A 25,163-nucleotide genomic window follows, 5' to 3' on the forward strand; every position below is an offset into this window, starting at 1 on the left:
TTCTCGCTCCTACATTTATTCAGCAGTTTTACTGTGATTACATATTGCATTCAAGAATAAAATAATCTGTAGTTATCTGGCATGGAAGGAGTAATCAAATAATACAAAAAGAACAAAGTTTTTTTGTATAGCTGTCAGAGAATCACAGTTGTAAATTGCACAGATTTCATTTTGATAAATTGTAGATGAGGCTCCAAATATTAATAATATTTGTAGGATACGTTGAATTGTAGTACTGTGGAACAAATCGAAAAACCACTAATAGCTGACAATTTAATAAGAGTTATGTTATGAATTATACCTAACTTGATAACAAAGGGAAAAATCTAATCTGCAAAATACTACAGTTTATTAAATTATCTATTACTAGTCATGAATATAGTACCTAGAAGTTAAGCTAAATTTGTAACCATTTCTTCATGATACCCAGAGAAATTATGCTTGGACAGTGATAGTATACTATGAAGGTAAGGTGTCCTTTTTTTTAATATACCAACAAAGGGACACAAACAAAAAATGCACACTTACCAGTTAAGATACATTTAGCAACTTATTCAAACTAAGCAGAATTTATAATGATGGGTTTCATTACTTTCTGTAGTTGTGTTCTCTATTTTCAAGCAACACTAGAATATCTTAAGTGGCCAGAATGTTTTAGATCAGATTTTTTTTTAAAAAAAAGTATTAGAAAGAAGTGTGTTTATATACCTGCCAACTACTCTGAAATATGTGGGAGCTTCGTAATGCAAAAACCTTGCAGCAACTTTATGACAATATGCATTATTATTTCAGCCAGATCTGCAGTGCAATATGAATATTTTTCCCTGGGCTCTTTTGGCTATTTTAACCACCTTTTTTCAACATTCTAAGTATTAGAATTATGATACACAAACTTCTAGTCAGTATGCATGCATAAGCCTATTGCAATTTCATTCTTTGCTGTACTATCTATTCCTGCAATTACACCCTAATACAATAGATGTTGGCAGGTATATGTTCCCTTATCTCCATAATATTGTTAAGGCCTTAAACTTTATGAGAAAAGAAATATCTTTAATATTTGATTGAATGTTTGCCAACTGTCAAGATTATGAACATGAAGCACATAAAACTGTACTGCAAGTATTAACACATCAACTGAATTGATGTACAATAATATACACACAAAATATGAGCCACCTCTTTACGGCACAAGTACATTAGTGTGGAGATTTCAACTCCTTTTCTCTGTTGATTAGTTTGGTTTCTACTATCCTAACTTTGTTCAACGGTAACTGCAATGCATTTTTAAAGCCTTGGAAGAAGAGAAAAAAGTTATCTTCCGTCAACAAGGAATTAGCATTGCTCACGAGTATTATGTTACAGAAACATGAACTATATATTCAATGGTTTGATCAACAAGTGTAATTCACAACAGTGGAAAACCTCTATAAGAGTTACGATTTTTCTTTTTAACACTTGGATTTACACATTATGCACTATCGCAAATATTTACATGTTACATAAAATATAGTATGTACAGGTCCTGTTCACTCTTGTCCAAGTTCAAACTGATGAGTCTTACATAGTACTAGAATTTTGAAGGCAGATTGGAAATTAATATCAATATTCCTAATTGTTCTTTCTTTACATTGGATGTAAGTGCAATCATGGTTACCGCAATTCATTTGGAAAGAAGGCCTCTTGATGCTTTTTAAAATGGAGAAAACTCCATACCTTGTAACATATTGCATTGTTTGCGAAATATTTTTTTTAAAAAATGAAGTTCTTAGTCTTCATAAAGTCTGACTAGTTTCCACTGCATTGCACCATCTTCCCAGATGAACACTATATTATACAGGTGTCTCATGGTCAGCTTCCTCAATACGGCCCAGTCTCCAAGCGTTAGGATCTGCAGCTGAAATAGAAATAACTAATATGATAAAAGAAACTAAACAGGCTGAAAGAAAATACCTAATAGTTCCATCAAGATATGGTACAAACAATATTGGTTAATTGTATTGAAAGCAAGAACATATTTAAAACTTACAAATTGAGCTAATAAGGAAACCTCTTTTTCCATCATAATTTTCAATAGCCCTGAATTTTTATGATCAGTTCAGGAATATTGTCAGTCTGTACCATTGGCTACTTATGGATGTAAACACTAGTGCCATATACCTTCTTACTGGGCAACTAATTCAAGCTGGAATAGCTATCAGCCTATCAGCAATGCCTCCTTTTGAGTCTCTTCATTGGTCAGCTTGCTATGGTTGCATAAGTTATAATCATGCAAAATTTATCATGGTAACAAAAATGACTTATTGACACATGTTTGCATATTCATACATATCCATAATTTTGCTTAACACAAACAACTATTCAATTTTATTCTCTTTTTGACATAGGAGTTCGTACAGCATACTGGTGGGTGACGGCACTCCTACATTTCTTGTTGAATTTTAAAATTGTATGCAAAAACTGCAATTACCTAGATCTGATTGTCAGGAATGCCTCAATATGAAATGTTTACTCATAACTAACATTGTTCCAATCAAACATAAAATAGCAAAGACTGAACAATTTATTTGATTTGATTAATTTTATTTAGCTTTTCTGCCAATTTTGGCTCATTGTGACTATGAGAATGAATGATGGTACGAAATTGATGAAAAGACAATCGCAAACACATGAACAGCACACAACACAGGCTCCACAGAGGATTACGCTGACTAAGTCCAAATGCCAGTCTCTCATTAGTCCGCAAAATGCAGTCCAGAGTGTAGTATGTGGAAGAGAAATTGACATTTGGGTGCTTCTTAATTAAATTCAATTAATCAATTGTATACATTGTTAATATTTTAGAATCAATTAAGAGAGGGAAAAATGATATTCAGATACTTTTATGCATGTGTGTGTTAAATAAAAGTCAAAATATCTAGACCCTGATGTTTGATTTAACAAAAGTTGCTAGACAAGGTAAATTATACTTACACCCCTTTGTAAAATGTATTGTTACATGTACATGCTAATTGAAAGTTCGTTACAGGCCCCAGAAATGGAGTCCCATATCTACATGTCAGGCTGCCCTTAAACCTCCAAACACACGGGGGAGGTGTGCTTCGACGTGGCAACAATGTGAACTTCTGCCACCTGCTTAATTTCATGGCTCTTCATTTAGGCAGTTATGTTCTTGACAATCCATGATAATCATCTATATTTTTTTATCATTCAAATTTAATATATGGAATTCAACTGCAAACACATGTATGTACTAATCAAATGCAAAGTTTTTCAATATAAGTACATTGTGATTATGATTGAGAATTATCAACAATAACATGAAAATATCATTTTTTATGTACAACTTTTACTAATTGCTAAGTAAATGAAAATAACTAAAGAACAGGGAATGAACTTTAAAAACAAGTGCATATTGAGAAACATTATTTACTTCACTATGTAACATTATAAAGTATGATACAATCAAGTCGCCTCAAGTTTACTACGAAATTATGGAACAAAACTCAGTGTTAAGGTTTAGTAAAATTGATTGCAGAGCTACATCCAAAATCTGTCTAGACCTTGGCAAGTGTATAATAAGTGGGCATTGTCGTGTGTTTTTGTTAAACTTTTAACAATATGTATAACACTTATACACCCTACATTAAACTAAAGTACAGAGTGAAAGCCTATTAAGTGCTGTTTTAATTGTGTTTGGATTTATATACTGTCCCACTTACAGGTCCTGAATTATTAGTGAAAACGATAACACTTTTCACGCCACACATTCATTTCAGTGAACCATAACAAATAGACATTACCGATGTCAATATATATGTGTATTTTAGAAATAGGGTAATATCAGAGAAATTAAATAAGAGAAATGCCTGTAAAAAAAAAAATAGCAATTTGGCATTACAACATACTAAAGTTCATATGTAAAAGACTCAACTGGAGGCTTTTGGGGGATTATTGTTTGTGTGTATGTGGGGGGCGAGGGGGTGGTAGTGAAACAGAAATTCACATGTGCTCTTTCTAAAGTTTAGCTGGTTTTCATTAAAGCACAAGCTAACTCAACATGCTATCAAGGGAGGGAATATTCCCATGCCATGTGAAACTGTCTAATGTCTATCCCCTTTGCTTTGTCAACACAAAACAAAATAGTCTTTTTTTCTTCTTTTTTTTTTACTAATTGCTGGTGATGTGCAAAAAATACATTCTACAAACAACGTATGTTTCTAAGTATAATAAAAGCAACTTGAGAGCAAAAACAATGCAAATTCAAGATAATAAAATGTAGGAAGGAAAATGGTTGGCACAGTATTTAATATGTGAATTTACAATGGTGGAGTTAAGGTGATTAAATAGCCCAATGAATATTGTTTCCACACTTGAAATAGTGTGAATACAAACAATAAAATGTGCCAGATATGCACTTAACACAATGTGTTTACGTGTACTGTCGTAAGGTGACAGTTTGTGCATTATTAAACATTTAAATTTATTTTCTTGTGGTCTGCTGCCTTGGCATTTTTTAAAAATGTTTTCATTAAATATTCAAAATAAGATATTTTTGGTGCTGTGAGCTAAATTTTGCTAAATGCAGCTACTTAATACTATGGATGCCCAAGGAATCAGTACTTCAAATTATCCAGTATCTTCAAAGCAACAGATAATAAATGTGACAACAGCTGTTGAGTAGGTAAGGCATGTGATTGACAGTCAAGAAACCAGGTTTGATTCCCATTGTGGATGATCTCAGGCAAAGATCAAGAATGTGCAGAGCTCAAATTCCAGATTTCCTATGTGCATTTCTCATCTGACTGCAATGTGGGAGAGGTTGGTTCGATTCCAAGGGTGGGTGATCTAACGATGGAATTTTTCTGCTTTGTCCCTGCATAAGCAGATCTCGGGTTCACCCAGCCTCAAATAAATGAGTACCCGGAGGAGGGGTAAATGTGGTTGGAGTGTGGTGTTGATCACATCACATCCAAAAATGGCCAAGATCGAGAATGTGTGGAGCCATATCCTCATCCTCCCTACATCATGGCACAGTGCTATGTGCATGGGGAACTTTATCTTTGTGTACATTTCTGGTATTTTAATGTAATGCAATGGAGATTTTGCATATAATTATTTTTTTCTGAAATTTGCTGCATGACCTAAATATCCAGATTATTGGATAAAGAAAGATCAAGCCATGCCCTGTGCCATGATGGCACAGAGGATTTGGCGGTGGAGGTGGAGGTAAGGCCCCACACATTCTCAATCTCAACCATAGTGGAGGTATACCTGCCGCAAAATTAGTTTGGTATTGAGAGCAGAAGGAACACGCGTCACGGTGTTGCCATATCATGCGGTATGGTACGGTACGCAGTGTAGCCGTCTGACGCTGTGTCGAGGAAAAGGTGTTATGAAAAGAAACAACAATGATGAAATGTGTTATTGTTTTTCGAGGAAAATGGAATAACAATGATAACAACAATGATGAATGTGTTATTGTTTTTTCTATTCATTTCCATCTCCCTTACAACATGAACGAATTAATGAAACGAGCATTGTTTACAGGTTACCTTTTCAATCCATTCTGTATATACACTTACAATAATCATTTCTTTCCGAAGTCGCCGTTAAAGTCTGCCCGTCTTTCAATTATACCGCAACTGAAGTGCACAAAGTCCAGTTGGTGGGGCGTCTGACTTTCACGCGGGAGACCCACGGTGGTTTGTGGAACTTTTTCAAATATCCCGAGTGGCTCCGGGGTTGACTCAGCCCAAGTGAGTACCTGGGGCAAACCTGTGGTAAAGGCAGTTGGTGAACCACATCACCGCATCACCTCCATAATATGGCCTAGGTCGAGGTCGAGAATGTGTGGAGCTCTACCTCCACATCTCCATATGCCTCCATACTTTATTTTGGGTCCATTATTTTTTTTTGTATGAGAATCCCAGATATTTTATGACTGTCCTTAAAGATGTTTCCCCACCTTGAAAAAATGCCGAATCTTTCAACGAAATGCGCAGTTTCCCAACAGTGGGATGATCTTTCCTCCTATAATAAGAGTAAATATGGCGAGAATAGCATCTTGCTGAAAAGTATCTAAATTTGTCACGCGTTTACTGATATTCCTCTTCTTTCCTGGGGTTTCCAATTTTGAAGCCTCGCATTTATTTATTTATTTATTTCTACCACATTATATTTTTCTTTCCCTATGATAACAATAGTGTTCTTAGACACGCTGAAAGCAGCAACAGTCCTGTCCAGAACTTTGTTTACAGAAATGATTCGACCCCCCATTGTTTTTCTCTTGCTCAAATTATTTGCGCTCAGAACAAACCATCTCCCGCGTTTGTCCTTCGAGAAGAATTCCTTTTTCTTTTAGTGCATGGCCTCTTTGGTACATTGTCATCTCGAGTATTGCCTCCTGTGCTTGACATTCTTCACACAAGCACAGGACACACTCAAGCAGAACACAGAAAATTATGTACAAAAAATAACACAATAAAACAACATGCTATATACAACAAAGAATACTCTAAATTCAATAAACACTAAACAAACGGACTGATTAAAATATCACAGTAATGCAACGCAACAAACAAACAACACGTCCTCTCCCAACAACATGAAATCTGATCGCAGGAAGAATCGCCCGATAAGCGGCAACACCGAGAAAAACGTTTTCTGTTGCTAGGTAACCAGGGCCTGGGTGAAGCACTGGGAAGATTTTGATTGGCTCGCATGCCAGCAACCCACCCTCCCGCAGTGACGTAGACCCGATTTCAACACGTGGTTCACAAGTGTCAATACCAAACTAATTTTGCGGCAGGTTTAATTGATGGTCCAGCTGCCCTGTGGTAGTCATTAATTGAAATTTGGTCTCCCACCTACCATGTCTTGAGGTGTGGAAAAAAATATCTACATTTGTCCACTTCAACTTAATACCATACATTTTTAGTTGTCAGAAGGAAATTAAATACAAAATACATATGTAACGTAAAAAAAAATAATATCTGAATATCTCGCCATTGATTTGAACCTACAATTTTTGGATTATGAGTGGCCCTTTTTGGCTATCTCTGACACTGCAAATGCCAGATATTAATATGCAGAGATTTGTTTCTCTGAGCAGCACACTCTGTACTGAAGGCTCAGGAATTGGATGAAATTTTTTTTGGACCTAAATGAGAGAGTCACTGTGACAAATGCATTCAGTGACATGGTGGACAAGAACGACATTAATTCAGCAAGAAAATACGTTCAACAAAAACCAACGCTGATAGAATGGGTTCAAAGTCATCTATGGAATGCAAAGTAATAATAACCCATGACTCAACCAACAGCCCATTGAAGGCTCGGGCCTACCTACCCACTGCTGGCCTCACTCCCACCTGATCCTACTCACTCACTCACCCGAAGTAGGAGATCATCCAAGCAGTTACGGGGTGACATGTGGCCAGGACGACAAACCCCCAGTGGTTGCTGTAGGTTTTCATGAGTGGGTTATGCTACTCATTTATAGCTCCCAAATTTCCTCACGATGGTGGGTGGCCACAATCCCATACACAGGCTGAAATTTCATGAGAAAAGTTGTTACGCTTCCCCCAGGAGAGACAAACCTGTGAACGTCCCATAGCAAAAGCATGACACCGTAGGCTGCACAGCCACTGCAGGACATTGAATGCAAAGTGGTTTGCATTATTCCATTCAATGTTGCTTTCAAATAGGCAACTAACATTTATTTCTTATCTGCAAGTATCGCAAGGTAGACTTGTTTCAGCTAGATGTAGGATATTTATGTTCACCCTTTCTAAAAGATAAGTACACACACTGTAATCCAATATTCATCCATCTTATGTACTCCTACGCCTGAATAGTATAACATCCACTGATTGTCGTGAAAGTTTCTTTGCGAAATTTTCCATTTGTGATGCCCACCATCATTCTTTTGTTTTGCAGATGCATTAACTGAGAACAAGCATTCAAGTAACTTGGAATAACTCAAATATCAGGTGGTCCTCCAAGGCAGCTTAGTCTCTTGGAAGCAGCCAATGTTGAAAATGTATTGACATGCTATTACTTTTTCTCCTTTGGCTACCTCGTGCTCTTGTTCACACATGCTTGTCCATTCGGAAAGTGTAGACGTGATCAAGGATCATGTGCACAGATTTGACTACTACGTTCAGAAAGTGTCAAAGGAGGGTTGGAAATACCATCATCTGAGAATTAAAAATTTAAATACTGCTATGTATAAGAAGCAAGTATATCTTATGTAAGTAGTTTTCTGTACAATAAACTAAAAACATTCCTGAAAGAAAAGTTTTAAACAAACAAGTAAAGCAAGAGAAAGAAAAAAGAACTTTAGTACAGAAATCACAACAGCAAAAGAATGTGCGGAAGAACTTGTGACTACTCTACACTATAATTTCAAGAACAACCAAAAGTGAGAAAGAAATTACAAAGCTTATGATATAGAAACTTACCACAGTAATAGTACCTAATCCTAGGCATACCTAGGCAAAAAGAAATTATGTATTCATAAAATATAAATAGATTTGCACATAAACAAGTAGCATCACCGTGTAAGAACTATTTCAATAATGGTAGCAAAATGTTACTTTTGAAAAACAACAGAAAAAAAATCTTAATACGTATGCATATTTAGGCAAAATCCATACATTACTCAACCATTATGAAAAATTCCATTCAAGTTAGCAAGAGCTACACAAGAAATGCTCTACCATATGCAAAAAAGAAATATGAGATTATGTACATTTTACTTCAGTTGTGCAACGTCATACCCTTTTACTACTCAAAGTCATGAAAAGTAAACAGTTCATAGGAGTATTTAAGTCTAACATTACATATCTACCTAATGCAAAACACAATACAACTTTTACAATGATGCAACTGTAATCATAGTTTTATTAGAAAAAAAATGGTGAGTGGATTCCTCGACAACACTACAGGAGAAAAGTACACAACTATTTCATCACCAAAAACTGACATTCTCTCTTGAAAAAGAAAAGGATATAATTTTTATAATGGTAAACTTACCTAATACAGTTTAATATATAGTTTCTATGTTTATAATGTTTTCTCTATCATTTCTACTCCACATGAATTACTTTTCTGTGGAAGGCTACTTTGGGTAATGGGGCCACGTTTGCCTAATAGGTGACTAGCTTCCCTAAGTTTATCCCCACCTAATAGGGGATCATGCTCACAGACAATCTCATCATCTAGAAAACATAATAAGCATAACAGAAAAAAAAGGAACTGTACAAAATGACAGAGAAAAGAGACTGTGCAAACCACTATGATGCATAGGATTACAGGCACACTTCGTTTTATGGCAGTCAGCTCAGGTGTTTATTTTTTCCACAGCTTCACTTGGTCTTACCGTGCTGAAGCAAAATTACATGACGCTGCTGTTTCATCGAGTATGATAGTCATTGTAGCATGCATTTTCGGTGGAAATCAGAAAGCATATCAGAACTACATCAAAATAGGGATGGACCAATATACAATTTACCAATCTGATGTAAAATTGCAAATGTTCCTTGAATGAAAATAGTTACCTCAACTCCTCAATAAATATACATAGCATAACTGCAATCAGTTTTGTGTTTGGAAAAAAATTGCATATTGAGATCCTTACTCAGGCATGAATTACACATTGATACTCATGAAAATAACAAAATATCAGAATTTTGACTTAATTACAGGCAGATAGATCAGTAAAGTTATTGGTAATTTAACTGACAAACCAACAAACAGTGTTTCAATTAAACTGTCCCATCTCTGCTTCAAAGTGATATCAATTCAGCTTTACTCATCAATGCTGGCAACCTTGTTCAAGAAGTCAAGATTTTGCTTTATTTAACTTTTAAGTAACCCAAAACACTACATGTGCTCATCAGTCTATCAGATACACTCATTCAACTATATAACTGGAAGAACTGCTTTACGGTGCAAAAGTGACGCCATTCTCTCACTTAGTTACACCAGGTAAGAAGGGAAGAAATGCTGAAGCAGACAAATTTTTCTATGGTGCCAAATGAATTTTTATGACTGATTATTTACGAAATAAAAGCCATAATTTATGTGAAAGCATTACAATGAGTACGTCACCTATATTCAAACATCACGGGATTTAAGATTAAAATAACGATATCAATGCATTTTTAAGAGAAGGTTACATAAATTAGAACTACATAATTTGTATTCATGTCCAGATATTATTTGAATGATTAAGTTTACAGGATTCTTGTTGGGAAACCTGATGGTAAGAGACCAGTAGGAAGGCCAAGACGAAGATGGAGAGATAACGTTGAGATGGACCTACTAAAGGAAATCAGTAGGGATGGAAGAGTATATAGTGAGCTGTCATTAATTTGCCTCAAACATTGCTCTGAAGCTCGCTAGTTGAACCCTCATTCACCCCACATTCCACCGGATGCAGAGCCGAGCAACAAGAATTTTCCACTTGGCTCTGCACAGTCAGCAAGGCAACGGCCCTCGCCAGCGGTGAGTGCACCTTTACTGTAAATTTCCATCTGCATCCAGGGATACCCCAGGTGCACAGTGGAGGTGCAAAGTCCACCAAGTTATGACTCAAATCCAATGTATAAAACCCCTGGAGACAGTAAATCGATCTCTCACTTCGCTCCAATTATCATCACCAAACTGATCGACGAGAAGACGACGACGGCCTGCTGAGAGATAGCTACGTTACGAGGTGGCAACAAGCGAGAAGTCCATAAGCAGTCCGGATTAAGCCAGCCGAAGAATCTGCAGTTAATTTACAATCTAGTCGTTGAATTGCCTGCCTTCTCTTATCGCCACCTTCGATCTCTCCAGCGGGCACCTGTCACCGTGCAACCGTCACCGACGTCAGAAGTCGAGGGCCAGACCTACAGCAAGGGGTGAGTAGCGTTCAACACCACAGGCTCCCAACAATCCTTCATCAGCTCCCTTAAGGGTAGAGGTGGTTAGCTAAGTCAAACAAAACCTATCGTATTTATCTGAGCTACGTCCCGGCATGACTCGATCCAGTACCTTACCCGACGTCACGCTACAATAGATCTTGCTCAGGATAGGGACAGATGGGAGGTCTGTGTGCTGCAGCCATGAACGTTCGAGTTTAAGAAGGCTAGAGAGTTAGTTATGTATTTTTAAGAACTTCTTGGTAAAAGTTGATTAATGTTGAGAATTCCACAGCTGCTGTCCGCATCGTGTTATAACTTGCCACAATATTATTGTTGATATCAGAGTGACACTGAGCACGATTGGGTTCAAACCATTGAAGAAATATTGGGAAGAAAAAAATTTACAGTTTTAATACAAAGATTCATATTTACTTATTTATAAATGCGAAACTACATGCAAGTGTCTGCTCATCTTGTCTTCCAGCTGACAGCATCAAACTAACAAGAACTGTGCAAATGCATGAAAAGAAAATAATAATTAAAAAGTACGGAATGTATTGAAACGTCCACGTATATGCACAGAAACTTCGATTTTACTCTGTATTGAGTGAGACTAAATTTTGGTTTTGTTATAAATGCATATATTTTGGACACATTAATTCTTCCTTTGCGATAGACAATTATAAAAATTAACACATAATACAGGGTGTACACAAAGTCTCCGATACATTTTAATTATTAACAAATCAGAAACTAAAGAAGACATAAATAAACTGGTGGCAACGATAGAAAGATAAACTCAAAAAATTGTATGTCCTATATCAGTACACTTCTATATGTGCTGCTTTTATCATACAGAGGATGTCAAGATAATTGATTTCTTCCCATTTTCAGTTCAGCCTACTGACATCCACAGTGACTATCACACTGTTTATTCTGACTTCCAGTTCACTATCACACTGTTTATTCTGACTTCCAGTTCATCATCACTTTTGTCTTATAAACAATGTCTGTCACATGTTCCCAGAGGAAAAAAATTCTATGTGATTGTGTCGGGTGACCTCGGGGGGTTGGGGGGGGGGGGGGCAAGGAATCTGAAGAATTCACCTTTATTCTTGTGATGGGACATCGTGAGTGTTTCTTATCAAAGACACTTCCCGTTTCTAAAACCCTTTTTTTCCAGTGAAGGATACTGTTTCTAGGACATTCTGGTAATGTGTTCTGAGGTTTATCTCCATTTGTGTCACAGATTTTGTTTTCAGAAACCAGCACACAGTTTGAGCATTCTCCTGTAGTGTCTCCATTTTCTTCAATTACAGTAAAATTTCCCTGGTAGCCTAGTCTATGGACTCCCTTGTGATATGGAAAGAAAACTTTTGAGTTTTTCTGTCATGTACCTATGTCTAGGCTGATATTATTCAACACTGAAATGTGCCACACATTTTGTATACACCCTGTATCTTGATTAAATTTCATAAAATGAGTCAATGTGAAGCATATGGCAAGTGCGTGCACAGAAGCTACATCTAACAAAACACAAAATGAAATCTAGACATTAACCTGACAGGATGAGCATTTTTCTGCTGGAACATAAGAAGGATGAGCGCTGAATAAATCTTACACACAAGTAAAATTGCTTCGTAAATCCGAATTATAATTTTTTATAGCATGCAATAATATAATACTATCATTGATTAAAGTAATGTTATTAGGTTTTAACATATATTTACAAATTATGAAAAATTCCAATTGGTTATTTCTAGGGCCCGGATTCTCAGGTTTTAACCTATTTTATTCCTTACTTGGTAACGTCACTATTCTTACATATATTTTCATTGTAGCCATTTCTTAATGAAATACATGAATCCTATAGGTCCTAAAAATGGCTAAAAGGAGTTAAGATCCTAAAAAAGGCTAAATTGAACTTTTCAGCTAAATAAATGTAAAAAAAAAAATAAAAAAATGCTGAAACCTTGTTTTGTTTCATCAGAGTGAACACATTGTTAACTGTACGGCAATATGAAAACATATTCTCTCCCCCTTCTCACTCGCACATACACAGAGAGACACAGAAGGGGGGATGGAAATTAGAGAAGGGAAAGGGCATGAGAAAAAAAAGGGAAGCAAAGTTGGCATTACAAAAGAAATAGCTTAACAATGACAAGTTTTAAATTTTTATTATTTTCTGTATTTTCTAATAACTGTGTTTTTTGTATGCTTTAAGTTTAGTAAACATGTAATATGTGAAGGTAAATGTGTTTGCAGTATTGATGCTCATGTAAATGCAAAGATTTGTGATTGATTTCAATAAAAATACGGGTATGTAAAAAATCCTAAAAAGGGCTAAATCATCTCTTTATAAAGCCTAAAATGATGTCTATAAAATCCTAAAAGTCCGGGCATATATCTACACAATTTGTACATCCAAACACCGAACATGACCGTACCATGTTCAACCCACTTAAGACTGGATAAATTGTTCGAAACAACACATGCCAACTATTAATGTAGCGAAGAAACACTTAATAAGACATTCATTTATAGCACTGAATGCATAAATATAGTTAAATTATGTTTCTTTTTGTCCTATATGAAAGCAAAAAGGTGAGTAAATACATGTTAGCTTATAAGATCACCATGTTCTCTCCCCTTCTTCCCGGGAGGAACTAGTCACGAAGTGGCTTCACTTTTCATGGCCGATCAACGTTGCAGCGAGCGTTCCAGTTATATAGTTCAATGGATACACTAGACATAACTTCACTCAGTATATCTTCCTATAGGGACCACTTTTGCTTAAGTCTCACACCCTCGAGTGTGCTATGCTCGAGTGTACACAATGGAATATCATTTTAATGTGGCAATAATTGTACATGTATGTAGAATATCCACCTTGGTAGTTTCAGCCCACAATCATCTATCTCATTTTCATATATCACTGTGTTTTGGTAAAATAGAAAATAAACTACATTTTAACATGGAGATGTCGACCATGTTCACTTAAGTTTCAATTTCACTGTTTTTTTCACTTCACGGTCCATATTTGAGGGCCCACTACTGCAGACAAATGACTGTTAGACGTTTTCTACTGGGCTTCAAGTGTATACTGCTCTTTTTGCCTGTTCGAGCGTTAGTCGCTCGAGCGAAGCAGCTCTCAATTCTGTATGCTATCTAGGGTCATCTGTGCAAACTATTTGGTACTCAAGCAAACTCCTATCCCTGCAGCACTCTAGTCCCATCATTTAGGAAGACAGTTGGTTAGCAGTGGTTCAAGCAGTCTTTCTTGGTGAATGCTTGGATCAATTACTTTATCTTCACAAAACACATAAGTGAAGTATAAGAAAGTTAACTGGCAAAAGTGGCTCAACTATTCTACTAGGATGCATTCAGTTGTGTTAAACCAATTTTATATATATACAGAAATTGCCGGAAAATTTGAAGTTATCAAACTTGTGTTTTTGTTTTACTTGCATGCCTGCTTTTTGTTTTATTTATTTTACATATAATTAATATACAGGATGTCATATTAATGGCACCCACGAACCACAGAAACGTATAGACATCAAAATTTTCTCAGCAACATATTTATCGTTGGTGCGTGGTTTCGGGGCTACAGTCATTCAAAACAGCCAGTTTTGCTGCCTGTATGCAGGTAACCCAACATCGCACCTGTATGACGTCATTTCCTGCTGTGAAACAGCACACGGCAGTGTTGCAAGGAATACAAAAAAAATTGTAAAAAATGACAAAACTACCAATCACATTATATGCTAAGCATGGAATGCGTCCAGTAGACCAACAGGAAGTGAACCAATGATACAAAAAATGGTAGAAAAACAACATATTCATTTCACAGCACCAATGATAAAGACATTACTGAGAAAAGTTGTTTCTTTTTATGTCCTCTATGCATTTCTGTGGTCTGTGGGTGCCATTATAATAACACCCTGTATAATAAATATATACAATAAGAAAATAATTGTTGTGGTCAATTTTTTAGAATACACCTCCAGATGCATTATAATCACTCTTCAAACTACTTTCCTAGCTGACATTTACTATAGACCAACCAATACCGTTCTATTACTAACTACCATAAAGGAACACAAGGTTGCCACTTCACTCATTGAAGCAGAGTTACCACAGCCCTTCCCTTTCGACTATAATGGTGTAATCTGAAGCTCTCTCATATAGTAGTAGTAGCATGTCACTAGATCATTGACGGTTGTGGTTAACAGTTAAGCTCTGACTGTAACTTACCATATTATCGAGGTATGCCTGTACAAGTATAATGGGCAAGAACTTAAAACTGACAACTAAGCTATCATGCAGCTATAAATAAATATATACACAAATGCAAGGTGCAAAAAATGTGTTAAATGTGTCAAACATGCAGTGAATATGAAACATAAGAAAATGGTTCTTTTAAGATGATGACTTCAAAGGATATTTATGTGCACATAAGGGGAATGCAACAACTTTTTTCAAAAAAATTATCCTGCAAGTAAAAAATGGTCTAACATAAGTTGGTTAAGGTATACAATATTCTCTTTATGCTGGAAAATTTTGGATGGAAGGCAGAGTAGCATACTTTGTAGTGCACGACAAATAAATAAGTCTTGTCATTTACCCTGTTTCATGTTACTAACCTTCCATAAACTGGAAAGGTGTATTTAATAGCTTGAATTTTCTAGTAAAGAAATAATATTCGCAATTTTCAAAGCATCTACATATTATATAAAACTAAAACACTGCAGAAGCAACATAATTCAAAGCACATATAAGCTAAAACAAACTAACAAACTTTTGAGGATACTGCAATGTATATTATTGGGCAAAAACAAGAATTCCATAATTATTCCAACAAGATTATAATACACGTCTCCATCTTTTGCCCACTGCTGTACTTCAACTTAATTTCTATTCACTAATTTCACTACTGAAACTGTATAATTATAAAAACAATCAAATTTAACCCCATGCAAATTAAACATTTTAAAGCAGAGGGCATGAATAACATGGTGTCTATGCAATCAGGACAATATCTGTGCACAGATTTGCAAACTATGGAGATACAGTTATGTAAAAATGCTATCAAGGGGGTGAAAAGAGCATGTGAAGTGTGGGAACAAAAAAATATGTTATGTCAAATGAGGAGAAATAACTTCAACAGAAAATATATTTTCCCTATTCTATACATTATCCATTGCCTAAGAGAATTGTTGATAGCTGGGGAGTGCTCTTTTGAGGCTTTGAAATGGGTGCATGGGGGTAGGAATGCTTTTCGCAAAGTGACCTAGTTGGGGGGGTCACTCCTTCCTCTCCACTTTGAGCATGACATTACCACTTGTTTCTCATCATACTTTCTTGCATCATTATAAATATTATAATTGGATATATCCAATTGTATGTACATCGTAACTACACAAGTTTTCCTAATTGATATTTGGCTGGTATCCATATAGCAATGTAACATATTATGTGGATTTAATTAGTGAATGTCTTCACCACTCTTTTGCATCCATTTTTTGTAGGCCCTCCCCCACACATTATTGCTCATTGAAACTAATTGTTGTTATTTCAAACTATGTTTTTATGAATTAAGTGAGAAACAGATAAATTAATTATACAGATGAGACAAGATTGCCAAAACATTGGGAAAAACTTCAAGAGTACATATTTATTATGATGATATGTCATAACACTGAACTGAACTTCAGACTGTAGGGTCTTCCTGATGATGTAGTAATAAGTAATATTGTTGCCTTGTAATCGGGGAGTCCTGGGTCCCATGCCTGGTGGAAGCACATTGCACAGTTGCTTGGATCCTTAAGGAGGCACAGCATTTTGACACTTGCACAGACAAACAAAGCCTATCATCACAAGCATTTTGCTGACAGCCTCTGCCTCTAATCTTCTGGTCACTTAAATGGGCTCTAGCAACTACACACCTCATATAAATGCCCTAATATTGCATGCAAGAGAAATCAATCAAGGCATTTAAAGTTGGTGGAAGAAAAATCCTTATGCGGAAGCTGGTCAATATTGTGATATTTTGAAATCTCTATAAAGAATATGTTTTCAGAACTACGCAAACTACATTCACAGAAATTGCAAATCACCACTTTGGCTACAATTTGGAAATAAAAAAATTGAGATATAGTGAGAAAGGGCAGTGGTATGAACAAGTAACTGCTGTGAAAACATAGCTTTTGAGCTGAAATTTTCATAGTAACTAACACCTGGTCTGACTGCGAGGGACATTGAATGATTTGTTGTTTTAAGTCCACTTTATGCACAGAAAGACTCAAACTGGACTTCAAAGTGGGATCCGTGCGACTGTGCTATGTGCCTCCACCAGGTATCAAACCTGGGACCCCCTGATTACAAGGCAATGATGTTACCATTGGGAGAGACATTGGTCACAATATTTTAAGATAAATTTGCTATTGGAACTTCTTAATCTTTTTATCATTTTACTGAAAATTTGTAGCTACATAAAAGTGACATGGCACTTCTTTACATACAATGTTACTTTGCAGCCTCTCTTATGTGCATTAATTTCTGTGTCTGTCATCAAGGCAATGTTTTTGTATGAAAGTAAAATGAGTGATAACAGTTTCCAATTTTTAAACATGGACATACAACTCTAAAATTTTACAATTATATTTAATTTCTTGTGTGTTACATATGTTGTGTATTCATACAATCTGTTTAATTGATTATTTAGTCTCATATTTGCACCACCAGTTTAACTATGACAGTATGACTGTGGTGAGTGAAAGAAGAAACACTCAAGCATTATCTGGGATTTGAACTCAGTTTTCAACTTTTACAGCAGATTTTGGTAACTGCTGGACCATGGGTGGAGACTTAACACTACGAACTCAATCTTGGTCCAAGTAAACAAGATTCAAGCGTGATGCATTCGAACATAAAATAATTTGCGGAATGCAATGTGATACCTTGCAGTTGCCTGTTAATTAGTGCCGTTATTCCAGGACCGTCTCCAGATTTTTTCACTATCAACATAGGCTTGTCTTCCCCATCCTCAATGTTATTTGGCAGGTGACCATTGTTACTTGCAGCCATTGTTTCACTGACCTGCAAAGAGCATTATTGATACAATTGTTAATATACTAATCAAGACTGGTATAAAACTAGAAACTAAAATTACTTACAAATGTTTGCATTTTATAATTATTTATTTTGAAATTTAGGATGCAGCTTAATTAACTATTCTGTTTCTACATAATTAGAAGTTTTTCATTCAGTCAATAAGAATAAGACTTCGTGAACAAATACAATTATTTGTTGTTTCTAAAAATATATTTTGTTAACAGTGTTAGTGGATCATCAAAACTAATTTGTTTACAAATAGTCATTTTAATGGATGTCTTATTTTTATTTTTTATTTCCACTGAGAAAAACTTACAAGGTTTTGTGCTGTGTAATAAAAGTTCTAGACAATCTCAAAGCAATACAATGGGCTTCATAACATTATTTTTTAAAAAAATTGTTACTTAGCGTTGTTTTTATGCCACTTTTGGCTAATAGTGAAAATGCAGATGAGTGATATGATGAAATTTATGAAGGCACATTCGCAAAGAACACCCATTCCCAGCCTGGGATTCGAACCTGGAATTCCTGGCATCCTAGCACACTGTCTAACCATTCTGCCATGGGGGTTTGCATCATAACATTAAGATAATCAGATTTCCACAGAACTGACATTCCTAGTTGGTATATAATACTCCTTTGCTTTGGCATCCAATGCTCCTCCATATTGAAGAGGTTATAAATTCCATCAACCCTGTGCTAATATTTAAAACTACTTTTGCATTGGTATCAGTTGGAATTTAATCACTAATATTTTTCCCGAGTCTGGTTGTTTCAAGGAATTAGCAAAAATGCTGTGCAACACTTTTGAGGAGTCTAAATATCCTGAAAAGTATGAAAAAAGGCATAATTTTCAATATTATTTTCACAACTACATTGTGGGGAGAAATTAAAACAGTAGTAACTTCACACGAGATAATCAAAGGGAAACACTGGTAGATTGTTATGGTTTAGTTCCAATGGAAACCTGAACCATTTTGAACTGTTACAATTTTCAAGTATTGGTTGGAATCAGCAAGAGTATTATTAGTATTGGTACAGAGTGGTATGGCTCAGGCCTATTCAAGACAATTCAGGAAAACTTTAAATTTGCAGAAATATCCAAGTAACAAAGTTCCTAGAAAAAATGAAAAATGGTTTGGTAGAAGTTCTTTCCGAGCTCTATTTTTATATAGAAAAGTACAAACTCACAACATGAAGAGACTTTTCTTGGGATTTTAACCAGAAGAGTTCTGGGTAGCTGAGAAAAATCTTTTCGTCACTTGTTGCCAGGAAAGTTTCAAGATGTGTTTTTCAATACATGAATTTCTAGTACCTCAAATACCTATGACAAATTTATTTATTTCCTTTCCACTATATTGCAACTACAGTGTGTATCATAATAGAGTAAACAACTTATCAGGTTTATTATTTAAAAAATTATCTGAAATACAACAATGAGGTTTGTTGTATAACAATGAGAAAATCTTCAAGTTTTGTTTTCATTCGCAAGACTTTTGTAAACACAGTCATTGTGACACTGCTGGTGTAATGTTATGAAAATGACAACTTTTACAGGTGCAAGAAAAGCAGGCTGTGTCTTAAAGTTCCCAGACCTTACACCCCTAGACTTCTGCATTTGGGCTTTGTGAAAGATGAAGTCTATGTGCTACCTATGCTGCAGAATGTGCAACAGCTAAAGGAGAGAATAAGAAATGCCCTTCCTTTGGTGGACAAGGTGTTCTTGGGAAAAGTGTGTCAAGAACTAGAATCTCAATGAGATGTGTGTCGTGTAACTGGTGGAAACCATATTGAACATTTGTAGAGGAACTTGAAGTGTTACTGGTTGATACACAACAAATATCATTGTTGTATTCCATATAGTTTAGTAAAAATAAATTCTCAAAGTTGTTTACTCTATTATGATACACCTTGTATATCAAATAGCCACCATCAGGTGACTAAAACAAAGTTTATTATCACTTTTAGCCTGTAATAGAATATCCTTATTTCTGATGACAGACATGATTGAAGTGCTATTAAAACAAAAGCAACAAAAAAGTTTTGTAACTATGTGTTTGCATGTGTGTGTGTGTGTGTTTGTGTAAATGTTAAATACATAATAATTTCAAAGTGCCACCTGTTTAAACACTGCTTCTCAATCTGAAGACTCATTCTAATATTCTGAAAACTTAAGATATTACTAAAATTATATGAATCTTAATTAAGTGATTTGTTGTCAACTATGATCATTTGCAAACAAGGCAATTATTTCTAAAATTGAAGCTGCCCTTCCCTCCCCATAAAAATGGTTTAAATTCAAAATTCTGACCTTTCTCCAAGGAACTTAATATTGTCTTACTTATTGGTTCTTTGTAGGAATTAGCTCTTTCAATGTATTGACATTGAAATGAAATTACAAGCATGAAATATGTTAATTTTCATCAGACATTCACTTCTCAGGAAGGAGGATGGACATGGTCTTCCATTGACACCCTCTCATATGCCTAGGACTATGACAGATATTTGTAATAGTTCCATAATGCTATTTTATATTACAAAGAACAGTGAATGTAACAAAAACTAGGCTTCTACTAAAAGAGATAATCATTTGGATTATCAGAAAATTCTGATCAATCTTTGTGAAAGCCATATGTGCTTACTACCTACAAAGCCAAAGCTGTAATTTCAAGTACCTGTTGCTAATCTTGAAAATACTCTGCAGAGAGAATGATAACTAAAATGTGCACCAAATATCGACATTCTCCAGATTCTGAAATTGCAAGGTGCTTTGTATGGGCTTCTCTAAGGGTGACATAGTCAATAATACCAGGTGAGCACAAAGTCTTTCCAGATTAAAAAAAAATGTATCTTAAAAACTATGACGGATAGAAAGACTAATGTTGTGGCATTCCATAGCTCGGCTAATTGAGATGTTTCTTTTTTTTTTTGGAGGGGGGGTTGTTGCAAGTCACACTGTGAGCATTTGTTTCAATGAAGAGAAAGTGCACCGTGTTCTGTGGTGCCATGAAAGAAATCACCGCTGATAGTGGAAAGACAGTTCAGAATGGAGTATGAATGAAATGAAAGAGGTCCTCCAGATGTTACAAGCATCAAAGCATTAGATGCAAAATTTAAGGAAACTGGCAGTGTTAGTAACATGCCCAGAACAAGTAGGCCTGTTGAAAGTGCATATTACCTTTCAACACTGCAACGAACCTGTGGTTCTTGCATTTTTTGATCAAGCAAAAATGCAGTTGGTACCACGTGGGTTTGTTAGACTGAAATTGATAAGAACAGATTGTCAAAAGTAATTGTTGAAGAACTGCTCTGAGTATCTATATTTCCATTGTCGTTTGACTTATCTTATCTGCTCTGTGCTTGTCAGTTCCCATTGTTGTTAGTTTTTAAATTGTTAAATGCTTTTTTTTTTCAACATGTACATTTGGTTATTTCTTTGTTTAGTGTTTTTAACAGTAATGAAAAAGAGTAATTTACACATAATTAATTGCAATGTGTAAATATAGGAGGTTTGCTATGTGTAACAAGATGGTTCCTATTTCAGCCACTATGAAATAACTCCACCTCAATTTTTTCCTATATAAGTAGTGTGTTAGGGTTGCGAAGCTCAGTTGACTGCCAGATGCCAACTGCGAAGGACCTGGTTTCCAGGTGCAAAACCTGGATGACCCTTCCCCAACAGGCCCCTAAAATGGATGTGTCCCGCTTAAGGTCTGGTTTCCAGGGGTGAACCTCCCCAACCAGATCTTCCCATCTGCTCCAAAGGACCTCCCCTTTCTTTCTCTGTCTGTTCCCGATAACGCAGATGCTTCAACAGGCAAACCTATATCTTCCTGTTCGTTCCCGGTAACACATGTGCTCCAACAGGCAACTCCCTCTCTTGTTTCCCCTCTCCCATTCTTTGTTAATAAAGATTTTATTTTCTTTGGGGTGTTTTTCTTTATTTATAGTGGCATAGTGTGCATATCTCACACCATAACCTGTTAATTGTTGGTTTTATTCATAATAAACATGTTAAATTGAACTGCAGTTTCTCTGAATCTCCACCATGGTTTTCGCGGTTTTATGCTGTTTTCACCCAGCAAGTCCAGAGGTAAATATTAGTCTTTTCCATGTCTAAAACTGTACAAAGCTAGCTAGCATTTATAGGTAAAACTTTTTGTGATGTCTCTGTTCTTTGTTTGTTTTGTCTGTTTGTCAGTTCGTTCGCTCACTCGCACTTGGGTAGCTGGGTGGTGTGCTGTGAGAGGGCCTGCTATTGGTACGCTCCTGAGACAGCCGGTTGGCCGGCTGGCCACAGACACAGTCCTAGGAAATCAACTTCTCGTGTTTCGAGAAATTTAAATCCATCATAGCACAGTGGTGAAAATTTTACACAAACTGCTTCATGTTAGCGACAGAGACTGAGGAGATGTTGTCTAATATCAGTGACACAAATGGCCGGATTTCAGTTTTTAATGAAAACTTCTTAAGTCTTACACAACAGCAAATACTGTACAGGGCTCTACTTAAATGAGGAGTGTGGGAGGGGGAGTGCTGAGCAAAGTCTTGAAAAATGTACTAGTAAAAATAATCTTCAAATTATTTCTTTATGAATAGTTTTCATGAAACAAAAAAATATTGTTTGCTATCCACTCTCAGTAAAAGATGAAAAACTCATTTACAGTCCTCCATACAATATACTTAAAATATATAATTATGCTTCTTTGTAATATCGAGGTAACTAAATATTTTCAAGGGAAAGGTATTTTTAAAAGGGCATGATTCAACTCGAGAAATGAACATAATATTTTTTTCAATTCTCATATATAACAAACAATATTTAATAATAAATTTTAATCCTATACCATTAGTTATTACTGAAGCATGGTTGTCTACTTTTAGCTACACCAGTGCCCTCTGTCTTCTTACTGTGTTCCTAAAGTACAAGATAAGATAATAGTTTTTACTGAACGAAAGTTTAAGTTAAAATTTTGTGTACAATAGTCTTCAAACATAGGATTCATTTTTAACATATACTTAACATTATATTTTCCGAGCTTTTGATATGGCATTGCAATTTTTCTTTTCATCAGGAAGAAAGTGACTTATCCTTCCATAACAAAGCATGGAGGTTGAAATGAGGGGGTTATCATGCAGGTAAAACAGATTTGTCATGTAATCATGCCTACGGAATGCCTTTCAATGAAATCTTATTTTTGTAAGTACAGACAAGTAAAAAGACTGGAAAACACAGTTGGAAGTACATGATGAAAATGCCTCCCTAACTATTTTGTAAATAATTATCTGTACATGAAGAATGGCACATCTTCAATTTTTTGAATAGTCTAGTCTTTAGGAAAACAATTTTTAAAATAATAAGCTATTTAAAGCAGAATGTTGAAGCAAAGGATTTCTGCTTCAAGTTTAACAGCAGGTAAATACGCAGAAGTTGCATTTGCCACCCAGTTCATCTGATTTTCACCTGCTGGAACAAGGTAAAAGCCATTTACAAATGCGCTTCTAAACTAATACGTGGGGATCATTTCAGTTAAAGCATATCAATTCATAAAATTAGTTAGCATCTTAAGAGCAAATAGGAAGAAGTTTAAGTTTGCTTTTTAAAAACTTTTAGAACAGTTTGCAACATACTTTTAAATGGCAACATTACATGACAGATTAAGTAATATGTGTAGAAGATGGACTAAGGCCATGTCCAGAAGGTCCAATATGCATCGATACGAAGCCACAAGCAGTTTTGACGAAATCAACCACATAACACAGTGTTGTTTCATATTTCAATTGGCCCCACATGAATTGGGCCAGTATGCCTACTGCAGACAAATGATAGCAGTGTACCTACTACTGTATGGGAGAAGGAAGTTAATCTGACCGTAAGAGGGTTATGACAAGGGCTGAATCAATATTGATATATTGGTAAATAACAAATTTATCAGTTGGTTTGAAATTACTCGCTAAGTCTGGGTACCTTGCAGGGTGCCTAGGGTGCCAAGAAACACTTCCAGAGTCAAAATTATCAAAATTCACAAATTTTAATTCATTTAGCACCACTATTGTGTGGAAAAAATGGATTTGTGAGTAAATAACAGGCATTTTAATATCCTGATAATGTCAGATGTTAACTCATGAATATTTTTAGAGCAGCATTCGTAACCAATATCATACATATCTGACAAATGTAAATGTTCCTGAAGTAATGTGAATGGTTCACTAAGTTCCTTAATTAATGTATGTAACCAAGTGACCGACTTTGAAAAATAAACTGAATATTTAGATATTTACAACACACATGAGTCAGGAGTTTATTTGTGTAAACATAGTAACAAAATAGCAGAATTTTACACTGAATTATAGGCTTTTCACAGATATATCAATTGGTAAAAATATCAGAGATTTTACTAATAAACTGACATGCCTATATTGGCCAGTACTGATAAGAGTATTGATTTATCTGCTTCTCCCTATTTTAAAGCAAGACTGTGGTAGACTGCTGTGGTAAAGTATTCTGAACAATTTAAACTATTACCACATGGGAATTGGTAAAAAGCATCTGTATTGGTTCAGAGTGATGTTGCTTCAGCTGTAGTTATGATCTTTTTTTAAAATGAGTGCCATATTGTACCATATTTGATATTTCATTTTCTTTTTTTAGTTGTTGTTGTTGTTGTGTTGTAGTAGAGTCACAGACACTTCTGGGTTGTAACAATTCCACTAGCTTTTGATGGATTTGTTACAACCCAGAAGTGTCTGTGACTGTACCAATAGGGTTTTTCATGAGGCACACCACAATTCGAAAGCAAATTAGTGCAAGGACTTCTTGACTGACAAATTTAATGCATAATTGAAGAGTTAGTATTGCCAAAAAAATCATTGTTATATTAATATCATAATCAAATTGTTCACATTTTATAACTTTTCATCACTAATGAGTGATCAAATCAAGTGCAGTTCAAACTCAGATTTAATTTTGAGTTCATACATTTAAATAAGTACTTCAAAGTGCACACGAGACTTTTTGGACACAGTCTAAAGCAGTAATTTTTGTTTCAATACAGAGGTGTCAGAGCAGGAACTTAGCTTCATTACAAAGTCAACTGAAGAATAAATAAAAAAGGGTGTGGAAGATCACTTTTA

At 35.5% G+C, this 25,163-nt stretch overlaps 1 protein-coding gene across 7 annotated transcripts in view; it reads right to left on the minus strand.

The window, feature by feature from the left end:
• bves (popeye domain cAMP effector bves) overlaps positions 1-25,163 on the minus strand; it is a 217,248-nt gene continuing 192,085 nt past the window's right edge. For 3 of the 7 annotated variants that reach the window (XM_083123926.1, XM_083123923.1, XM_083123922.1), the window contains 3 exons: positions 17,876-18,014; positions 9,040-9,224; positions 1-1,897 (listed from right to left, as the gene is read on the minus strand). In XM_083123926.1, the coding sequence (XP_082980052.1) occupies positions 9,070-9,224; positions 17,876-18,014 (294 nt within the window). In that variant the 3' untranslated portion in view covers positions 1-1,897; positions 9,040-9,069. Of the gene's footprint in view, positions 1,898-8,465; positions 8,496-9,039; positions 9,225-17,875; positions 18,015-25,163 lie in introns of all 7 variants that reach the window. The other 4 variants (XM_083123927.1, XM_083123925.1, XR_014441781.1 and 1 more) reach the window with 3 other exon arrangements.

The sequence above is a fragment of the Lepisma saccharinum genome, chromosome 6 (genome assembly GCF_977018435.1).
Source record: "Lepisma saccharinum chromosome 6, izLepSacc3.1, whole genome shotgun sequence".
Classification (NCBI taxonomy): Eukaryota; Metazoa; Arthropoda; class Insecta; order Zygentoma; family Lepismatidae; genus Lepisma; species Lepisma saccharinum.